This window comes from Crocodylus siamensis, chromosome 5 (genome assembly GCF_052110815.1).
Source record: "Crocodylus siamensis isolate JL-2025a chromosome 5, ASM5211081v1, whole genome shotgun sequence".
In the NCBI taxonomy this organism is placed as follows: Eukaryota; Metazoa; Chordata; order Crocodylia; family Crocodylidae; genus Crocodylus; species Crocodylus siamensis.
The window spans coordinates 124,545,241-124,567,029 of NC_143399.1; the positions used below are offsets into that span (position 1 = coordinate 124,545,241).

The following is a 21,789-nucleotide window of genomic DNA, read 5'->3' on the forward strand; positions in this document are numbered from 1 at the left end:
TTCACACATTCCTTTTAAGCTACAGTATATGAAAAAAATGCCCTGATATTTTATTCCACATGCAATCTTTCGATAAGTCTCAGTATTGGCTTAAAAGAAAAAGAACAAAAAAGGGCCCATATTAAAGTAATAGCTGAGAATTTTTCTACAGACTTTTAAACAGCCTCTATTATTCTCTAAATACTGTACCTGTTGCTTTTCTTCTGATGCCAGCATCTTTGTCTAAAGTTCTGCTTTGCAAATATGAAGGGACACAATTATGCTATTAAGCACAAACATGATGAACTTTTTTGCTATCATATTATATATATTATTGTGTCATAAAACTCAGTCTACACTAAGAACCATGAGAATCGTCCTCCCCCTGCGCCACACACACCACTTTTCCACAGCAATCAGTAAAGTCATTCACAACTTACACTGTGTGACTGACGGGATACGAAGATCTTTTGTTTTTAGTTAAACCTTAGAGCCAATATTCACACTGACAATGTTGACAGTCCCGGCACAACTCTGGGTTATTTAGATGTAATGTTCTAGATAAAGAGTTCTTTACTCCTTGACTGTAGAATAGGCCCAGAATCTGTGAGGTTTTGAGCCCATTCTACAATCTCCTGGGCATCTTCAACTCCCACCATGCCAACTAATAGTTGAAGGAGTTCAATACTTCACAAGATTTGGGGCTTTAACACCCATCCAATGATTAACTGACACAAGAACAGTCAATAGTCTTGAAATGATGAAAGTAATATTTTTCAATGCAGTTTAGTTTTTCTCAGAGGCACAGGAAGAAATAAAACCTTAGTAGAGTTGGCGTGCAGGGGATAAATATAACTTTTACCATGTTGTATGATTTTGTGAAAAATAAGCCCAACTACTATAGATTCACCAAAGGCCTAGTGAGTCGGCAGGCTTAGTGCCTATGAATATTTAACAACTTCAGCTACTATGAGATTTCAACAGTAAAAAAGCAGCTTATATTCAAAGATATGTTTCCACCAGAGGTATCAATATATTTACTGTCACAAAAAAATTCTGTTGAACTAAGTTGCAACAAAGTTAATTGTGTCAAAGATCACTGGCTTTTAACTGAGCAGAAAACCAAAAGCACCAAACAAGACCAAACAACTTCATTTTTGGTGGTTATATAATGTAGAGCAGGGATGTCAAATTTACCTCGGGCCACATCCACACCACAGGGCTTCCTGTGGGCCAGATACATGGGACAAACAGCGAGGCCAGTGCTGGAAGTGGTGAGGGTAGCCATGGGCCAAGCAGAGACAGTGGGAGCAGGAGTGGTGGCAGGCCTAGTGGTTGTATGCAAAGCAACCACAGGGCAAACAGAGGTCTGTTGCCTCACTTGCTAGTTTGCCACTGAGGTCCATGTCCAGCAGAGGGGCCCTGGATTCTGTAGCATGCCATGCCCCCAAATTCCCTGGCTTGCCAGTAGCTTGATGGGCTTGATTTGGCCCACAAGCTGTATGTTTGACAACCCTAATGTATAGAATCTTATGCATAACCAACAATTTCTGTACCTCGGGCAGCAGTGGCAGCAGTCATTCTTGTGCCCCCTTCAAAATCAGAGGTTGGGCCTGATGCTTTGATTCCCAACCTGTGGTTCCACAACTGTATGGGATTATTTCCTTATTAAGCAGTAATGCGTATTACGCAGTTTAACAGAGCAGGAGACAGTACAAAGATTATTTGCCAAATGCTACCAGAATGGACCCAAGTAGCAAGACAATACTGTACACTGGAAACGATTTCCAAAACTGCATGGAAATACAGCGTAAAAAACTCTTGCAGTGATAGAATATTTCAATCAAACAATGAAGCTGCCATTATTTTCAAATTTTTCTCCTGCAGACTTTTAAAAAGCATAAGCAGTAGGGCTGTTCAAAGCTTCAGTCTCTGAGCTGATTCGGCAGAGATTTGGCCCGATTTGGTGACCAAAACTCTAAATCTGAATCAAATCAAAGGGCCCTTTAATCTCTTTGAATCGAATGGGAACCCTCCGAATCAATTTGGAGAGATTTGGAGATTCAGACATAGAGACAGCTTTACATGTTTTTTCTACATACCTCTAGGTAGCAGGAGCTCATGAATGCTGTGATGCTGGGGGACATGGAGCATCCCACAAGAGCATGGGGGCTCCCTAGTGTGCTCAGAAGCAGACCTGGAAGTGGACCAGAAGCATGTCTGGTCCACTTCCGGGTCTGCCGAGGAGCATGTGGGGGGTCCCCCCCCACCCTCCCCAGCTCAGTAACTGGTGCCTCCTGGGTCTGGGGGCGGGCACCCGGGGTCTCCCTGCAGCCGATCGCTGAGCTCGGGGAGGTGCGGGGGGGTGGCGGGGAAGTGTGCTCCCAGCAGAAGACTGGAAGTACTACCAGTAAACTTCTGGGTTCACCACCAAGCAAATGGAGGGCCCCCCACACCTCTGTGTGACGCTCCATGAGTCCCAGAATCACAGCATTCAGGAGCCGCGCTGCTACCTCAAGGTATGTAGAAAAAACTTTTAAAGCTGTGTCTATAACCTAAATCTCCGATTCTCTGAATTGGCACCAAATCTTCAGGTTCGGATTCGGCTGAACTGAATCAGGGACAGCGATTCCAATCAAGAAATCAAATCACTGTCCCTGATTCAGGCTGAATCCGAATTGAATAGGGCCCGCTTCACACACCCCTAATAAGCAGCATAAAATGACTAAGTAACATGGAAAGTCACATCATAGTTGAAATGTCCTGACACGTGGTGAAGTAGAGAATATAATCTTGATGCTTAATTCAGGTTTGAACACTGCAGACTTACCCACATGGCTTAGTTTAGGCACATGGGTAGTTCCATTGCCTTTAAAGAGGCCAGTGAGAGTCCTCACATACCTAAAAGTAATCATGTAGTGAAAGTGTTTGCAGGACTGGAGCCCTATTTTGCCACTACATTTTAAAAGAACTCTTAACTCATTTCCTCCTGTTAGTCTGATATCAAAAATGTCTTTCCTGAAGCATGATGGAAAAGAGCACCCCTTCCTGGCAGTTGCTCCTTGAGGTCATAAACATAGGCCTCAATACTGCAAGATTCTTCATGAGGAAGGTATGTGTGTAGGACCCTGTGATGTCAATGAAGGTCTGCATAGGTTCATGACTCCGCCTTGCAGCTCAGTTTTACTTGTGTGAGTAGGGAATCCCTCTACCATTATTCTTTATAACTGAAGGTCCTAATTCAGGAAAGTATCCCTAAGCAGAACAGCACCTTAGTGAAGATCCAGCTGAAGTCAATGGGTACATGGTACATGCTCAACAGAGGCCCATTGACTTCAGTTGAGCACATGCTCAAGTATTATTGTTAGTGAGCATGTGCTCAAAACTATCGTTAAGTGCTTTGCTGAATCAGGGCCTAGACTTCTGGAACTCTACACACAGTCTTCTGACCCCAAATTTAGATTTGGTACAATAAAGCTTTTGGAAAATCTTTATGACTTGGCAATGCTTTTGTGCCTTTTCCTTAATTAAATTAAAAAGTTAACCACTGGAATGCTAACTTTTAGTGATGGAAACCTTCACACACTAGCACCTGAGAGTCCAAATGTTTGACCACATAGGAACAAAGTATCTAACTAGTTGAGATTTACTGTTCAAGCTGAATGAAATGCAAACAGTATATAACGTGACAAAAAAGTAACTTGGTTTTTTTTGTAACTTTAATTTTGACACATCAGTTAACACGTAAGGTACAGAAATGTTTGGGGTTAAAAAAAAATCACCTCTGACAGCAATAATCACATAAGAAATACCCATGACATTAAGTTAAACACAATATAATTTTGTTTAAAAACTGGCTTTCTCTGGGAACCAATGTTTTCATGTCTTTAAATTGTTCTCAGAGGAATCTCTGCTTTTACTCATGCCATTTCAAGTCTCTCGCTGCAGGAGATTTTCACATCAAAGTTCACACAGAACTCTAAGAACTCCACTGGAGCCTCTCAAGGTGATAGTTTAAGAAAAATGTAAATAGAGCTATGTTATTGAGACAGTGTGCTACAGCAAAAATGAAACACAAATACTGTAGATGAAAATTTATCAAAATCTAGATAGAAGGTAGTCCTAATAGGCTCAGCCATAATCTATCTCGATCACTGTTTGGAAATGGGCTAGCTGCTATGCTACTCTTTCCTCCCAAAGTGGTTGCAGTTATGAGGTGTTGTTTCTGTACCATGTAATCTATTTGGAGGAAAGGCAATATATATGAAACAGTATAAAAGAGAAGTTGTGAAAGTCAACTGATAGAATATTTTAGCCTTTTTAATCTTAATCTTGAGCAGCTGTTCTAATGGTATTCCAATGGCTCATGAAGTAGGAGAAGGAAATCATAGGTTTGGCAACAAAATTGTACATATTAATTTTAATCTTTAAATATAACGTTCAAAGATCCACATATATGCGTTTTTATTTAGTACCTTCTGTTCCCTTCTCCTTTCCAGCAACAGAGCATTGAGGTCCATTACTCATTCAGTGGGGCACTAAAGAACACTGCACTAAAACAACTGGTGTGGCAGGCTGGCTGAGTGGCACAGAGTCTGTCCATGGGCTGGACTGCACCCCAAGCACCAGGATCAGGCCCCATGCCACCTCCCTTGGGCCCTGTGGTGGTTCCCTGGGGCTCCTTGCTGCCTCCCTAGGGCTCTGAGCCCCCTCCCTCAGCTCCATGCCACCTGTGCTCCCTCCCTGGAGGTCCACGCCACCCATACTGACTCCTTCAGCTCTGTGTCCCCTCCCTTGGCTCTGAGCTGCTTCCCTGGGGCTCCACACTGCCTCCCTGGGGTCCTGTACCACCTGATCTGGGCCATGGGCTGCATGTGCTTGGCTCTGTGACATAGGATCAGGCCCTTCTGCACCTCCAGCTGGCTGTTGTGTGTCCCTATCGGGCCCCAGGCTATGTCTGTGCACTAATTTGGCACTTGGAGCTCCCATGGGTCTGAAAATTTAGCACGAGGGGAAGGACAATTGCTGTCATTGCTCTCCCACTGCCAAATGTTCAGACCCCTAGGCAGACCTGTGGGTTGGATGGTATGGCTCCAAGGACTGGCGACTGAGCACGTCTACTCTACAAGATTGGTGAGAATTCTCCCAAGTATGAGAGAATAGTCTGATAATCTACAGCCAACACACCCAGAGTTACCTTGCCTTCCACCAAAACAGAAATGATGAAACAGGTCATGAGAGTGTGGCTAGGATGTGCTATATGATTTTAAGTCCTTTAAAGCTAAGCAGCTCTTATGGGGTCATTACATGCTAGCAACTCTAAATTATCCTAGGAACATACAGCAACTCTGAAGTTGCTTGAGATTGCTCTAAATTATGTTGGAGCTAAACTGACTCCAAGCAGTTCTAAATATCTGGGGAATGCAGAGATGACTTGAAGCTACCTTCATCCCTATCCTATTTGGCTGCACTTAGAGCTGGATGAAGTGAAGAACTTCCAGTTCACAAGAAATGTCACTTCTTATAAATTTGGTTTCATTCTGGAAACCCTAGGGTTCTCAAGCCAGGACAGCTTGCATGTTGGGTCTGTTGTGACGATGTGGGCCATTGGAACTTGTTCCAGAACCTTCTGGCTCCTAGCAGAGGTGTCATTGGCCTGTACGGCATCCTGGACAATACTGTGCTCCATTCTGCATCTTCCCTGCTCTGGTACTGGCAGCATGGAGGAGAGAGCAGAGGTGGTGGTACATGACCAACAGCCAGAGGTTCACTATGGCGGGAGGAGATGTCACCTCTGTCTTTGCCACCAACATTTTTTTGTCACCTCCATCCTTTTCTAGGAGCAAAAAATGGAGGTGACAGACATCGCCCCCAGCAGAAGCACAAATCTTTGGCTGAGTCTCCTGCACAAGGCACCACCTCCTCTACTGTGTCTTCCCTGTTGCCAGAGCCAAAGCCAGAGCTGGAGCCACTACAGGGAAGATGCAGTATGAGGTGGGGAGGGGCAGGGAAGGGAGGGTAAGGTACCCCCCTAGCTCCATACCAGCACGTGACCCTCGTTCAGGCAGTACCCAGTGCTTCTGCTCCACTCATCCATCCATTATTATGCTACTGGCTCCTAGTCCTGGCTCTCTGGCGGGCAGTCTGGAAGCAACAAGCCTGCAAGTCAGAGGCAGGCAATTATTTCAGATGGAGGGCCACTTACTGAGTTTTGGCAAGCTATCGAGGGCCACATGACAGCAGCCAGGGGCAAATAAATATTTCTAAATTTTTTAGGGGCCCCTCAGGCCAGATAGAATGGCCTGGTGGGCTGCATCCAACCTGTGGGTCACATTTTGCCCACCCCTGCTGTAAGTGCTGGTTACCCTGGAGCTACAGACTCAGCAAGCACTAATGTCCCTGGAGCTGAGGCAGTCCACTCTATGGGACTACCCATGTTTTCTATACAATATTTATTGCTTACTGGTTTATTATCATGAATACTAGTGAATTGCTCATCAAGAATGCTGAGGGAGGGGGGCGGGCAGGGTTGGAGAACTGTGTGCCATCACCCTGTGCCACTGCTGCCTCCCAGGAGTGGGGGAGGGGGGGAGAAGCTTGCACGCAGTGGTTGCCACTGTCAGCCCACACTGCCGCCGCTCTGCAACCATTCACGCTCCACCCTCTCCCCCCAAAACTCCACGTCCAGCCCCGTGACACCCCCTTACCCGCCTCCATGTCTGGCCATCTGTCTGTGTCTGTCTGTGTGGAGCACTCTGATTGGTTGTTTCAGTAAACATTGCAATTGGCTGCCAAGACAACCAATCAGAGTGCTCCAAGATTGTTACGGACAGACGCACAGACAGCTGGACTAAGCCCTTTATACACACACACACACACACACACACACACACGTAAATATTATGATTAGTATGTAAATTATTTTAATTCTAATTTAATGTATTGTTTAGTTTCAACTTCTGTGGCCTTTCATTTGTGCCACAGTAAAGCATTTGGTAACCATGATAAATTAATTTAACAAGCAGAAGCAACCACCAGACAAAGAAAATACTAATTATAGCATCAAAACCATATATAGATGAAAACTTGCAAATAAGTTAATATACCATGTACCTATCTAGCAGCTGGGAAGAGATGAGCTGCTCTGATTACCAAGCTTCTGGTTTAAATGACAAGGGAGTGGTGGCAGAGTGTTAAGTACTGCTTGATGGGTACAATAGGAAAGGAGTCCATGCTTGTAAAACTGAACTGGCCCTCCATTAAGATAACTACAGAGGTGCTATGACTGCAGCTAACATTCTAAAATAACATTTTCTGGTGTTTTGTTCAATAATTGTGTTTCTTCCTTCAAATTCCATGCATGCTGCTGAACACAGCACTCTCAATTAAAAGGCCTCTCCATGCATTGGTTTTGGGAAATCATATCTCTCCACTGAAAACTGACAAAGTGCTTGTTAGGGCATGCCGCAAGGTTTGACTGTTTCTCCAGGTTTTTTGAGAAAGGGCAAAACAGGAAGGAAGTTGGATGGAAGAACTGATCTTTGGAGAGATCCTTCTTGTGCTACTCTGATCCCCTCAGTTGTAAATTAGTATACGGCATCTATGCCCTTGGATAGGTATCTTTTGTTAATGTCAATGAATAATTTGATTGGGTAATGAAAATAATAAGAGTCTTTGTCTTATCTGCCTTACAGGGGTGTTTTCATCCGTCCACACCTCAGCCACAGAGCAAGTTTTCCAAACTGTTTGCAAGGATAATTTGCATTAGTCAAGGAGTCTTCAAATCACAACATGAACTGCTACTGGCTTCAGGGTATGAGCAGAAAGTGGCCTACAAGGCTCAATGGAATATGAGTCAACTGAAGTCATGAGTCAACACCAGCCTGCAGCTGACTGACTGTGCCTCACCAGTAGGTGTTACTTCAGCCATTAATACACATTGCTGTATGGATGAAGGGATAGGCATGCCTGCCAAAATACATAAAAAAAATCCAAACCAAACTATGATCTGCCAGATCCTGAAAATATCATATAACACCCTGTTCTGTATCTGCAGTGGCATCCAAAGCAATGTTTAAGAGAGCTGACCACAACCACACCTATCTGTAGGTCTGCAACAGAGCCTGGAGCTTTTTTCATTGACAGCCACTCCACTTAATCATGCAAAGCAATCCTTGGCATATTGAATGCTATGATTTAACACAGTAATAACAATAACTCAGACCATGGCTTAAACTGTTCACAGGACATCCATAACTGTTTATTACCCTTGGCTTCTGGTTTACTAGATATTTTCAACACTACTAGTATTGAAGTTCCTGGCAGGTCTGGAAAGGCCAAGACTATATCAAAAGAAAGCCTTACTTCTTGCATGCCTGGGAACTTGATAAATATGCTAAAACCTAAACTGTACTAATTTACCTTTCCCTCAGCCTGAAGTCAATTGAAGTTTAGAGAATTCAGCACCTCTCCAGAGGTACATTATGCATTGTACCCCAGTATGTTGTAACATAAAAACCAAAACCTGAGCATCATGCAGGACTTGCAGGAGAGGCCATGGTGGGTGAAATTAAACAGGTCCACCTCAACCTGTGAGCACTATAATTTTATCCTTATTACAGTCCAGTGTCTGAAACAGCAGTTGCTGCAATGTTGCACAAGTTAGATGTTACATCTATTTGGATCTGTGATCTTTAACTTCTTGTCTCCAAAACTGACCTGTGTGCTAATATATTGTAATCAGGGATGTCAAACTCATATGGGCCCCACATATGAGTTGGGGCTGGTCCATGAGCTGGATCCAGCCTATGGAGCACTCACCCCTCTGCATGCAATACCCTCTCTTGGCTGGTCTGGGATCATGCTGGACTGGGCACTGCATGTAGTGCAGTCTTGGATTGATATGGGACCAGGTGCCACATGAAGCACACATCCCAGAGCAGGCACTGTGGGTCCTGGATCTAACATGCAGGGGTGACGGGGAGGGTTGCAGAATGGGGGGTCCATGTAGCACAGATGCCAGACTGGCTAGTTGAGGGGGAAGGGAGAGGCACACTGGCATGGAACATGGATCTCAGAGCAGCCAGGGTGCTCATTGCATGCAACGTACATCCCAAGCTCTATGTCTGAGGCTCGTCTAGTATGCATTGCATGTGGCATATGGGTCAACTCAGACTCAGGGGCAGCACTAAGGGCTAGGGCTCCATAGTCTGGTACTGGCCCATAAGACATCTTTTACACCCTTGTTCTAAATAGTCACAGAGCTCCTTTCAGAGTATAAGGGACTGGGGCATAGGCGGTCTGGCCTAATGGAAAAGTAGGGCCTGGGGCTGTGTCAAAGGACAGAAGCCATATACCAAAGCTTCTTGGCATGGAAGGCCTTGAGATGGCTCTTAGCATGATGGGTCAATTTCTAATGGCATGAAGATGAATCCAGATGAGAAATAATAATGAACAGCTGGATAGTGTATTTAGGGCTGCCTGTACTTTATCAATCATTACTAAGATTCTACAAAGAAAAGGGAATTTAATTTGATATATGCCATTGTCAGTGTACAGAACAATACCAAGAAAATCTCAAACAGAGAACAATGATATGGAGGGAAAAAGTGAAATATTTCAACATTTATTTAATCAAAATTTTCTCCATTTAATAATTTTCTTCACTAACATTTTCTTTCTGATTTTTTGTAATATTTGATGAAAACTAAGCAATGTTTTCTCTACACCAATCCAGTAGGTTAAAAAGCAACGTCATTTAGTGTTTTATCTATACATAATCTGAAGCAATAGCACTTCTGTTTGAGACATCTGTACTGTAAATGCAATACTAATGAAAGCATTGAGATTGAAAGCAGGTGGGGCACAGTACAAGAGCTTCTCATCTGTTCTATCCATACACTTCAGTTCAGTCAAAAATAATAAAGCCTTTATGCTTACTCAGTCCTGTACTTGTCTTAAAGTTAGGCCACCAAATTGTGCCAAATTATGTGTTGTCCAACTTGGACTGAACTGAGAACACTAAGCTCATTTTCCTACTTAGCTGTGCCTTATTTATAGGATTTCTACATTACAAACAGGCATTATGTCTTAAGGAGAAACAAACTGATTTTTTTTAAACAAGAGAACTGTTTCCAATTTTATTTTAATTTTGGTTGAAATGAATATTACACATAAAGATAAAAACTTAAAGAACACTATGATTTATAAATTCAAATACAATCATATGTTATTATGCAAATAATGTATATGTTTACAGTTAATGGTTATTGCCTATTTTTATTGCTACATTTGGAAACCATCAATTTTTTAAAGCTATAAACATAAGAGACTATCTACTTTATTACTCATTAAACAACTTTGCCAACCAAATTTTTAATGCATTTATTAGGAATAATTTAGAATCAAGCAAAAGTTAAACGAGGCAATTTCATGAATTGTATCAGATTAAAAAATGGCTAGAGATGACTAAGCTGATTAAAATGCAAAATTAACCAGACCTGCATGTACAATTAAACCAAACCTTTTAGTGGGAATGAAAAAATCCAATTTTTTTTTCATTTTTTATTTTTCCCCATTATTTATTTTCACACGTATCTTGGATTCTGGATTTCAGCTCGTATCAGAGGTAAAAATTTGGTCACTTGGTCAGAAAGGGTGTTTTTCTGACATTCTGCCCTACCAGGAAGCAGAACCTGTACAAAAAAATAATTTAAAAAACTTCTTGTAAAATTTATTGCCAAATTTTGAAGTTAGAATAATACATTCAAATGTTTAGTAAGTAGAAACAGTCACATTTCTTCCTATCCAGAAATGTACTCTGAACTATATAGGAAGTAGTGATTTTCAACTTTGAGATGGAGTTGTTCAGAAAAAAGGAAAATGCATTCAACCCCTGGGAACCATAGACATTTTGAACTTAAATATAAAGTCAAAATACTTAAAATTTTAGCAAAATAAAAACTTCAGTTTCAAACTGGAAATGCCAAAACAAAAAATAGACATGATCTGATATGACACAATATGACATTTTGAAATTACATTTTGGGTTTTGATCCTTCCAGCTGCAAATGTACAAATATTAAGTAAATTGAGTTTCCTGTGGAAAATCAACAAAGCTACATTTTCCAATGGGAAAGATTAATAAACTATGTATTCTAATGGGAAAATCCTCTATTTGAAAAAATTCAACCTACTAGTTAGGGGTTTGGATTAAAAAATTAAAAAACATGATCTATTCTAATAGTTAATTTTATAAAATGTTACCAGTTAAAAAGAAGCACTCTGAGGAAAATGTTTAAAATATTTTAAAATGGAAAATACTTTAGCTTTGAATCTCTGGATAGTCTTTCAAAGAAAGTAGCTAAAAGCCTCCTCGTTTCAAGAGACAATATAAAATACTAAATATACACTCTAGGGCTAGGGACATCAGCTACACAATAGCCTCTCTCCCTTAGTTCAAACTCTTCTAAAACAGCTTACCAGTTGACCTGTTGATTAGCTAGCATACCACATGTCTAGGGTCCATGGGGCTGGGGTCTGTGCTATGGGAGATGGGAGGGAGGGAATGGGGGATCCCTGCTTCAGGAGGAGCAGCGGGAGGAGGTGATAGCACAGGGGATGCCAGGCAGACCCTGCTGTACCTGCAGTCCCTGTCAGAGCTCCATCCAGGGAGCAGAGGGGAGGGGCCAGCTCTGCTGTTGAGTAGAGCGCTGCATCCAGCTCAGAGAGCATGCTGGGATGCTGGGGGTGTTTGGTTTAATCTTAAACCAGCAAGGGATCTGGGACAGATATTGTATAAACCGGTTTAAGCCAAATCAATTGAGTCTGATACTACATTCAACCAGGTTTCTCTCAAACTGGTTTCAGCCATTTTCAAACTGGTTTATGTGCACTGAACATCTGTCCTATTACAGCAGTGGTCACCAACCAATTGATTTTGATTGACTGGACTATTGCGGAGCCTCTGACAGTTAATCTCAATCTGGCAGAGGCTCCACAATCGGGAACAGCAGGATACACATGGCTGGGCTGAGCCACACCCCCTGCTGCCCAGGTCGGGCTGGATGCGTGGGGTCAGAACCTGGGCAGCTTGTCCAGGAGGCAGGGGAGCAGGGGCTGGGTGGAAGGTGGGGTCAGGGTGGTAGAGGCAGGATGGGGCCGGGGAGCAGGGTGGGGGTGGTATATCCTGGGGTGTCCTTTACTTACAAGAAGTGATCCTTACCATAAAAAGGTTGGAGACCACTATGTTACAAGTTTAAACCAGTTTCGGATCACTTAAACTGCTTTATGTGTAATGTCTGTCCCTAGACCAGTAGTAAGATTTTATACAATGTGTCTCACAACTGTATAAGAACCCCTAATGCATAAGGGGATCTAAGGTGGCTCTGAGCCAACTTTGAACTCTTGTAATCTTAGAGAACTCTAGGAGCTGGAGAAGACACTTGAGGAGACCTAAACCATAACAGCCATCCTGAGTTGCCCATGTGTCTACAGCAATGATTTTCAACCAGGGTGCCATGGCACCCTGAGGTGCCTTGAAATCTTTTCAAGTGTGCTGTGGAGTGCCACACAATGTTAGCACTCTTTGGTATGCATACATGATTCACAAAATAAACCCAGAGATATCAAACAGGATCCCACAGTTAGAAACATTCTGACCTGTTGTGGTCTTTCTAAATTCTTTACAACAGAAGAACTGCTCTACTATTTTTCTGTAGTCAAACAAATGAGTGAAAACAAAGTGCATTTGCTGATGGGTGTCTTGATCCTAATGAGTGTGAGAACAACTAGCCAAGAGTCTTTGAAACACTGTCCACTGTAGCCTAGCCCTCAACACTGCCCTCTTGTCAACAGCCGCAAAGCCAGACTTTATGAGGGAATCTTTGGGAGTCCAATTTACAGCTGTCTTTAACTGGAAGAACTCCTCCTTAGCCAAAACCAGGTCTTTTAGGGTCTCTCTTTCTTGCTTCAGCCCTTTTATGTGGTATAAAGGGAGTGGGCTGACAAAGATGAACTCACACTAGGAGGACAAAATTTCACTGACAGCACAGAGATGGGCTAGGACCAATTTTCCAGGAGCAAATGTGGCTGGAAGAGGGAATGGAATAAGATGCAGTAAGTCTGACATTTCCAATCTGGGTGCATATATTTACGTGCCTAATTTACAAGGAAGTACAATAAGGTCCTACTGTTTTTAACATTGGAGGAGCAGGCACTAATAAATAATTGAAAAAGACACATGGGATTCTGTTCAGCACAAGAAAGAGAAGTAGGCTGCTTGATTCGGAGGGCTGGCATTGGGCTCAAAACACCAAAAGCTGCCATCTCATCATTCTAAATTGCACCATCAAAGCAGGATCCTTAATGGACCAATGCGAGAAACCCACACACACATACAGATCTTGCACAGTTACATCCAACAAAGTTCCCTATTGCCAACGAAAGCTTCTCTTGGGAATCTCTGGCCAATGCCAGAGAAGTAGAGAAATGGCTAATCTCATTAGATAATCTTGCTGCATATGTTTTGAAGAAATAAATATAGTAATAGACCCAAACAGACTTTTATTATTTTAAAGCAATATTGTGTATTATTGACACCTACTTTTATAACAAAACTTAGTAAACAGCTAAATTATGAAATGGGAAACTTTCATCAGGATAGCATGATAACACGCCACCACTATTCCCCCTATTTTTACAAATTCTAAAACTGGATGTCTGGATTATGGTCATCTCCTGCATAACCCAGAACATAGAATCCCACCCAATAATACTTGCATCAAATCTATAACTTCTGATTGAGCTAGAAATTACCCATTAAAAAGACATTCAAACCTGATTTCTTTCATGTCTGTACATTATTTATAGATAAAAATTTTTCTAGCTTCAGCTGCCAGCCATGTACATACACTGTGTATTAGTTCTAATAACTACTGTGTTTTTGCTCATATCAATTTTATATATGGATATGAAGCAAATGTAAGAGAAAGTCAAAGGGAATTAAAAGATGTTTGAACTAGATATAATATAGAACACTTAATTCAATGTTTACCATTACTTTTTCAAGCTTGTAATTCCAAATCTAACATGCACTGTCTACTGAAACTGCCATTGTAATAAGTGTGTTCAACTTGTCAGTACTAGAAGGATTACGTCTAGATAAAGTATGTATGTGAGCAAAATTATGTCCAACATGGGTCCCGTTTCCTCATTTGCCAGCGAGTGCTGATGGATCCAAGAAGATAAGTGATGACACTAGCTGAGCTCGCTGCATGTTCCTGCAGTGAAATTTTAGTTCCAAAGTATAACAATGACTATGCAGGTTCTATTTTTTAAGCATGTCTAAAGGCAAACTGATCTTATCCATGCAGACTCTTGGATGATTTGATTTGTTTCTTGCCAGGCACTTTCTGATAAAAAACCCCCCAGTATTCCCCTTACGCAGGGTACTTCTCTCAGTCTTTACATAAGGAAAAGCAGTCAGGGAATTCTGATCAGCCTTGTAATTTGCAGCAGGCCTGTGCAAGACTGAGAATTTTGTCTCTTTAAAGAACTGCATCTTGAATCTGAAGGTCTCATATAGAGAGCCTCCCTCCTTTCCCTCCCCTGCCCCCAATAAGGATGGGGGTTTTCCTTAGGGGAAGGACATCCAAAGACAGTTCCTGAACTGTGCGTGGTGAGTAGAACAGTAGGAACATGATAAAATATGATTATTTTTGAGACAGAATCTTGTTAGTTTCTTATTCAGTGTGTTGAGAGTTAAAGAATAATGGAGATCAAAGAAGGAAAATTAACCCAAAACAGTTTTGAGTTCTCTGATGAAAGCTTTGAGATTTTTACGTTGCTTCCCATATCTGGGCGGCCATTCTAGGGATAAAGGCAGTGTGAGGAGACAAAGCTGTTGTGAGGGAGGCAAGGGAAATTCAATATGCAGATCTGAGGTACAACCACCTTGTTTAAATTTACAGTATTCATTCAAAGGGGAAAAAAAAAAGGAGGCCTGACTAAGCTTTCTCACTAGAGGCATCAAGCCAGTTGTGATAGCTATTCTGCTAAAGGCACTATCACTACACCCAAACCAGCAGCTTCAGAATTTAGTCATCCCCTGACAGTGGGACCAGTTCATCCAATCATTCTTTATTGGCTCAAAATCAGCAGACTACTGTTGACTTGTTCCTAACCACTTCCTGATTTTAGTTGGGCAATTTAGTCTTACAACACCTGTTTCATATTTGATTTACAAAAATAAAAATAAGCAACCTTCCTCGGAGGGCCAACTATTGCATAGTATGCAAACTTTGTGACCAGAAAAAACTAAGAATAGATACAATATATCCTCTGATACTTAAGCCATAGGTCAAAGTGGTTACCAGCTAAGCCGATATTTCTGTTTTAAAGCACTAGATGAATTCTCTCAAACAATGAGGAGGATTTATTCCATCATTGAAATAGGAAACTGAATTAAAAGACGGCTGTGTAAACAATGTGAAAGTTTGTTCAAAACCAGTGACTCAAATGCCAGTTATTTGTGGAATATCAAGAAAATTAAACTGGAAATAGGTTTGGGGTATTTTTTTCCCCTTAGGTTTGCATATATTGTCTGCTCCTGTCCTTCTGTGTAAATATATACAAAATACCCAAGGGCCTGAGATGTGATGTTCTGATGGTCAAAGAGATCACTCAGATCCAGTCTGCGGAGGGCTCCTGGAGGGGCAGGAAATTTGAGGCTGGCTGCTGAATCTCTTGGTACAGAGCAACAGCTGCAGGAACCCTTGTACTACCAGTTGCCACCATATCCAGATATAGTCAGGATGTTCCTCAACAGTCAGATCTTCTATGATGTGGCCCACAAGGACCTCTACACTTCAAATCCAGCCCAAGGGGCCACCTGAGTTTGACACACATTCTGTGAACAATCTAGTTAATTTTAGGATGCATCCTTGATGAGCCTTAAGTTTAATCACAAGGCAGACTCCATGTGCCTTTTAAAAATTACTTGGCAGGTACACTTGCTAAATAATATCACATAACAAATGAGGAAACTTGAGAGCTGATATTTTCAGAGAGGCTCAAGAAAATTAAATACCTGAATCCTAACTGGAATTTAGGCAGTGCCCCTTCTCCACGCGTTCCTTTAAAAATCCAAGCCTCTGTTCTCAGTTAACATGCTGATGCGAATTGTGTAAGAACCTGACTAGAACAGAATACGTGGCTGCATACGGTTAGGCTACAGAATACATACATATGTAAATGTTTGTGGTCCAGTTTTCAAAGGCACATCTACAGCTTTCATGGAGTTGAATCAGATTCAGAGCATGCAGAGCTACAGCTACTCCTCCCCTGATGCAGCATAACAGGTACGCTCCCCTCATCATGCATGAGGAGACTCCAACAGAGACACCAGAAGAGGAGGTAAGTACTCAGGACACAAGTACTCCCACCCTTAGAAGGGAACGCCAGGTGGTGGTGGTAAGGGACTCTCTTCTGAGGGGCACGGAGGGGCCTATCAGCTGTCCAGACCCCTTGGCCCAAGAGGTCTGCTGCCTTCCTGAGGCCTGCATCTGGGACACTGTGGAGAGGATCCCCAAGCTCATCTGTCCCACTGACTACTACCCCATGCTCCTCATCCATGTGAGCATGAATGACGCAGCCGGGAGTAATTCGGACCGGGTCATGAGTGACTACAGGGCTCTGGGGACTCAAGTAGTTTTTTCTTCCGTACTCCCTGTTGCATGCCATGGACCCAAGAGAGAAGGCTGTGTGGAAGAAGTAAACAGGCACCTCTGACAGTGGTACTATCGCGAGGGCTTTGGTTTCTTCAACACAGCGCATACTTTATGGAGAGAGGACTCCTGGGATGAGACAGCATTCACCTCAGGTGGAGAGGTAAGTCCCTATTCTCAGCCAGGATGGCTGATCTACTGGACAAGGCTTTAAACTGATTTTGCTGGGGGATGGGGAAACTCCAAGGGAAGCATGCCTAGGGACCGGTACATAGGAAAGGTCCCACATGGAGGGCACTAAGATAATTATTTCTGAAAATGCTAATAAATGGTTGTCCCACAGTGTCTTAAGAAATCGAGGGTGTCAGTTGGGGGCCTCAGCTGCCTGTACACCAATACCAGGAGCCTGGGGAAGAAGCGGGAGGAGCTAGCCCTCCTGCCCTCTTGTGGGCAATAGGACCAGATAGGGATCACGGAGATGTGGTATGACTCCTCACGTGACTGGAACATAGCCATAGAGAGCTATATACTGCACAGAAGGGACTGAGCAGAGAGAAAAGGCCTAGGGGTAGCTCTCTATGGGAGGGAGCAGTACACCTCTCTGAAGACTGACATTGTCTCCAAAGATAAGCAGCTTGAAACCCACTGGATCAAGCTTGGGCAGGAGGGGTTGGCAGGCTGGGGCAAGGTGAGAGAGACCTAAGCCACTGAGCCAAGGGGAGGATCTTGATATGGAGTTCTCTTGAGAACTGACAGAGGCCGCACGTGCAAGGGACTTGGTTGTCATGGGTGACTTCAATTACCCAGACATAGATTGGGAGAAACACTCAGCTAGGACAGATCGGTAATGCAGCTTCTCAACTGTAATCAAGGAGCTCTTTCTGACCCAAAAGTGAAAGGGCCAACCAGAGATACCACTCTCCTAGACTTGGTCTTGGCCAAAGGAGATAATGTGGTGTGTGGCTTGAACATTGAGGGTAGCCTGGGCAACAGCAAACATGAGCTCATTAGGTTCATTGTCTGCCATAAAGTTGACAAATCAACCAGCAGGATTGAAGTCCTGGACTTCAAAAATACTGACTTCAACAGGCTCAGGGCATTAGTACGGGAGGCAATGCAGGACAGGGACACAAGGTGAATGGGGTGCATGAAAACTAGTCATTCCTTAAGGACATGATCCTTGAAGCACAAAAGAAAAGTGTTCCCATGAAGACAAAGGTAGCAGAAGGGCTGGCAAGCCCTCCTGGCTCAATAGGAACATTGTGGTCCTCTTGAAAAAGAAAAAAGAGGCATACACACAGTGGAAGCTAGGGACAGTCCTCAAGGAGAACTATACAACAGCAGTCTGCACTTGTAGGGAAATGATTAGGAAAGCTAAGGTGGCGACTGAGTTGAAGTTAGCCAAGGGAGTCAAAGACAATAAGAAGTCCTTCTTTAGGTATGTAGGGAGCAGAAGGAAAACAAATGGAGGTGTGGGACCCCTGCTTAACACCTCAGGACAGCTGGTAACGGACACTCAGGAAAAAACTGAACTCCTGAATGCCCGCTTTGCTTCAGTATTTCACTGGATCAAGGGGAAAGACAAGCAAGATAAGGATCACAGGGGGAATGGTGGGAATGACAGCCTTCCCACTGTGGATGCTGAGTTGGTGCAAAGCCAACTAGAAAAGCTAGAAATTTATAAGTCAGCAGGACCAGATGGACTTCACCTGAGAATGCTGATGGAGCTGGCTGAGGTCATTGTGAAACTCCTGGCAAAACTCTTTCAGAAATCATGGCACACAGGGGAGATCCCTGAGGAATGGAAGAGGGCAACATTGTGTCCATCTTCAAGAAGAGGAAGAAGGAGGACCCAGGCAACTATAGGCCAATCAGCCTAACCTCCATTCCAGGGAAAATCCTGGAAAAACTCATTAAAAGAATCTATGTGCGATACACTTGTTAAGGGTAAGATTCTGAACGACAGCCATGGCTTCATCATGGGTAGCTTGTGTCTTACCAATCTCATCTCCTTCTACAAATAGGTCTTTTGCCACCTGGGCATGGAAGAGAAGGTCGACATTATATATGTATACTTCCAAAAGGCTTTTGATCTAGTATCCCATGATATCCTTGTGGAAAAATTGGATGATTGTGGGCTTAACTGCTCAACAGTTCAGTGGGTAGAAAACTGGCTGCATGGTAGATAGAGTTCTCATGAACAGATCAGTGTTGTGATGGTAAGGAGTGGCCAGTGGTATTCCTCAGGGGTTCATGCTTGGACTGGTGCTTTTCAACATCTTTATCAATGATTTGGACATGGGGCTGAAAAGCTCGCTGGCCAAGTTTGCGGACAACACCAGGTCATGGGGGAGTATGGCCATGCCAGAAAATAGGATGCAGATACAGGTAGACCTGGACAGGCTGGAGAGCTGGATGATCCAGAACCAGATGAAATTCAACACTCAGAAGTGTAAGGTGCTCCATCTGGGGGCAAACAATCCCCAACATACCTACAGGCTCAGTGGCAGCAATTTGACTCATACCACGGCTGAAAGGGACCTAGGGGTAGTGACTGACCATCTCGTGAACATGAACTGGCAGTACGATGCTGTGGCCAGCACGGCAAACAACATGCTAGCATGCATTAACCGTTGCATCTCATGCAAAACTAAGGAAGTGATACTCCCACTGTACTCCGCACTGGTGAGACCGTAGCTGGAGTACTGCGTCCAGTTCTGGGCACTGCATTTCAACAAGGACATGGAAAAAGTTGAGAGGGTCCGGAGAAGAGCCACCCATATGATCAGGGACTTGTAAGACAAGCCATACGAGGAGAGGCTGAGGGACTTGGGCCTCTTCAGCCTACGGAAGAGAAGGCCGAGAGGGGACTTGGTAGCAGGTTACCGCTACATCAGGGGAGTACATCAAGAACTCGGTGAACAGCTGTTCACCAGGGCACTGCTGGGGAATACCAGGAGCAATGGATACAGACTCCTGGAAGGCCGCTTCAGGCTCAATTTCAGGAAAAACTCCTTCACAGTCAGGGTGTCCAGACGGTGGAATAAATTCCTTCCAGTGGTGGTGCAGTCACCTACCCTGGACATGTTCAAAAGGAGACTGGACAGTCACCTCTCTGGAGGTCACTTGACCCCAGTTGTCTTTTCCTGCCTAATGCAGGGGGACTGGACCTGATGATCTACAAGGTCCCTTCCAGCCCCTAACAATCTATGAATCTATGAAATTCAGTATGTGCAGCTCTTGACAAAGCTTCAGTGGAGTCCATGCGGATCTTGAAAACATCATAGGAAACTTTCAGCTCGGTGAGGAGTGACGTGTGGAGGATGATATCGCCTTGTTTTCTATGTCCCTGATTATCCCAAACCAACTGACCAGTCTACACTGGAGCACTGACAACACTTCATTATCATTGCTAGTTTCAAAATTTTAGTAAATTAGCTTGTTCCTAGGTAAATGACAATGATCCAGCAAAGCTCCTATACTCATGCTTAACTGTAAGCACAATTCCATTGTTTTCCACGGGAATAGTTTTCCATGGGACTATTCATGAATTTAAAGCTAAATGAAAAGCATGTCTTTTAAAACATCTGTCCCCATTTGGTCAGCTGCAGAAAATTGTAGTTCTCCCTGTCAGGTGTTCTTGTCAAATTCCTTAACCCCAACAGGGTGTTTGCAGGGATAGGAAAGCCCATTGTTTAGCAGGTGTAAGTTATTCAGTGCAGATGCCTCTTGATTGCTTTGTCACACCTTTCCAGAGATAACTTCTCACCATATGCCAAGTTCCTGCTAGTAAATGTATGATCTAATTCACAATGCCTATTACAATGCTTATAAAAACAAATGGTATTAATAACCAAAGACAGACATGCACATAAATGATCATGGATGACATTTAACTAATCCTCATACTTGGCAGTACTTTGTCTCATTTTCTTCACACTTCCCCTAACAAAAATATGGAGACAAAATTTTGGGTAGACTGGTTTAGTTGTAGAGAAACTGTTGAGAAAGAAGACGGTCCAAACTAGGCTTGCAATGGAAAACCAAGTGGTCACCCTGATTATGAACAGAATACCATTTCCCCTTATATCACCTACAGTATACATTTACATGACAACAGTTTTCCATGAGTTATTAAAAAAAGACACTAAATTAATTTTAAAAAATCTCTCTATGGAAAGGTAAAACGGAGGAATACTTTTGTTTGTTTACTTGCCCACCAAATTGATGGATTACTAAAATGAAATGTAAAAATACAAACAAACCTAAATGAAATCTAGAGAAACTGGACTTGCACATCATTTTTTTTCATGTATAAAATAATGAGACTTATTTACAGTACATTTCCCGATGCTTACAGCAGGTTTCAAAAGTGCTGTGTTGCTGACCTATGAATTCATATTCCTGAAGGAAGCAGCGATTGCCACAGGCCTAATTCTCTTTTGCCCTCCCCACCTCACTAAAGTTTCTGAATCATGACAAAGCTATTGGAATATATGGTGATAGTTAGGATTACTACAAATTATGCCCCTAAAAGGAAAACACTTACCAAAATGTGCTTTTGTATTTTGTAGTACTCAAAAGAATCACAAGCTGCTTTACTATGGGTTTAAGACTGCCATAAAGGTTAATTCATATACAGGATTGATTAATTCAGCTTTGAACGTGAAAGCTAAATAAGCCACCAGAAACTGCAGTCTATTCTTTCTGGCAATGTGAAGCAATTTGAGAGGGTAATGCTACCTTGTGCTGTGATCCCATCAGACCTCACAAGCTCAGAAGGGCTGAGCTGGCCCAGTACTAGTATGGCACACTTCCAAGATAATACTAAGTCCCGTTGAACACACAACTGATAAGACATAGGTAACATGATTCTCTTTGAATCAGTATCAAACCCATATTGAGGTATGCTGGCAAAAGGGACTGGGTTTACAGGAAGTAATCATTTCATTTAATTAAGCTTCACAGCACTCTTGTAAGCTATTTCTTGTTTGCACAAACATGCAAAACCTAAAAGCAAGTTCCTAACTGCTTGCTCTAATCAAAGATTGGATGGTACTCTGTACAATTAAGAGGAATGGTGTTC

The 21,789-nt window shown here is 42.8% G+C and overlaps 1 protein-coding gene across 6 annotated transcripts in view; it reads right to left on the reverse strand.

The window, feature by feature from the left end:
- Positions 1 to 21,789, reverse strand: part of BBS9 (Bardet-Biedl syndrome 9) — a 482,129-nt gene that overhangs the window by 16,524 nt on the left and 443,816 nt on the right. The window contains exon 22 of one of the 6 annotated variants that reach the window (XM_090050220.1): positions 10,248 to 10,673. The exons of the other annotated variants lie outside the window; for them this stretch is intronic. Within the exon in view, the coding sequence (XP_089906346.1) occupies positions 10,657 to 10,673 (17 nt within the window). The 3' untranslated portion in view covers positions 10,248 to 10,656. Of the gene's footprint in view, positions 1 to 10,247; positions 10,674 to 21,789 lie in introns of those variants that run through there. 6 annotated transcript variants of the gene reach the window in all.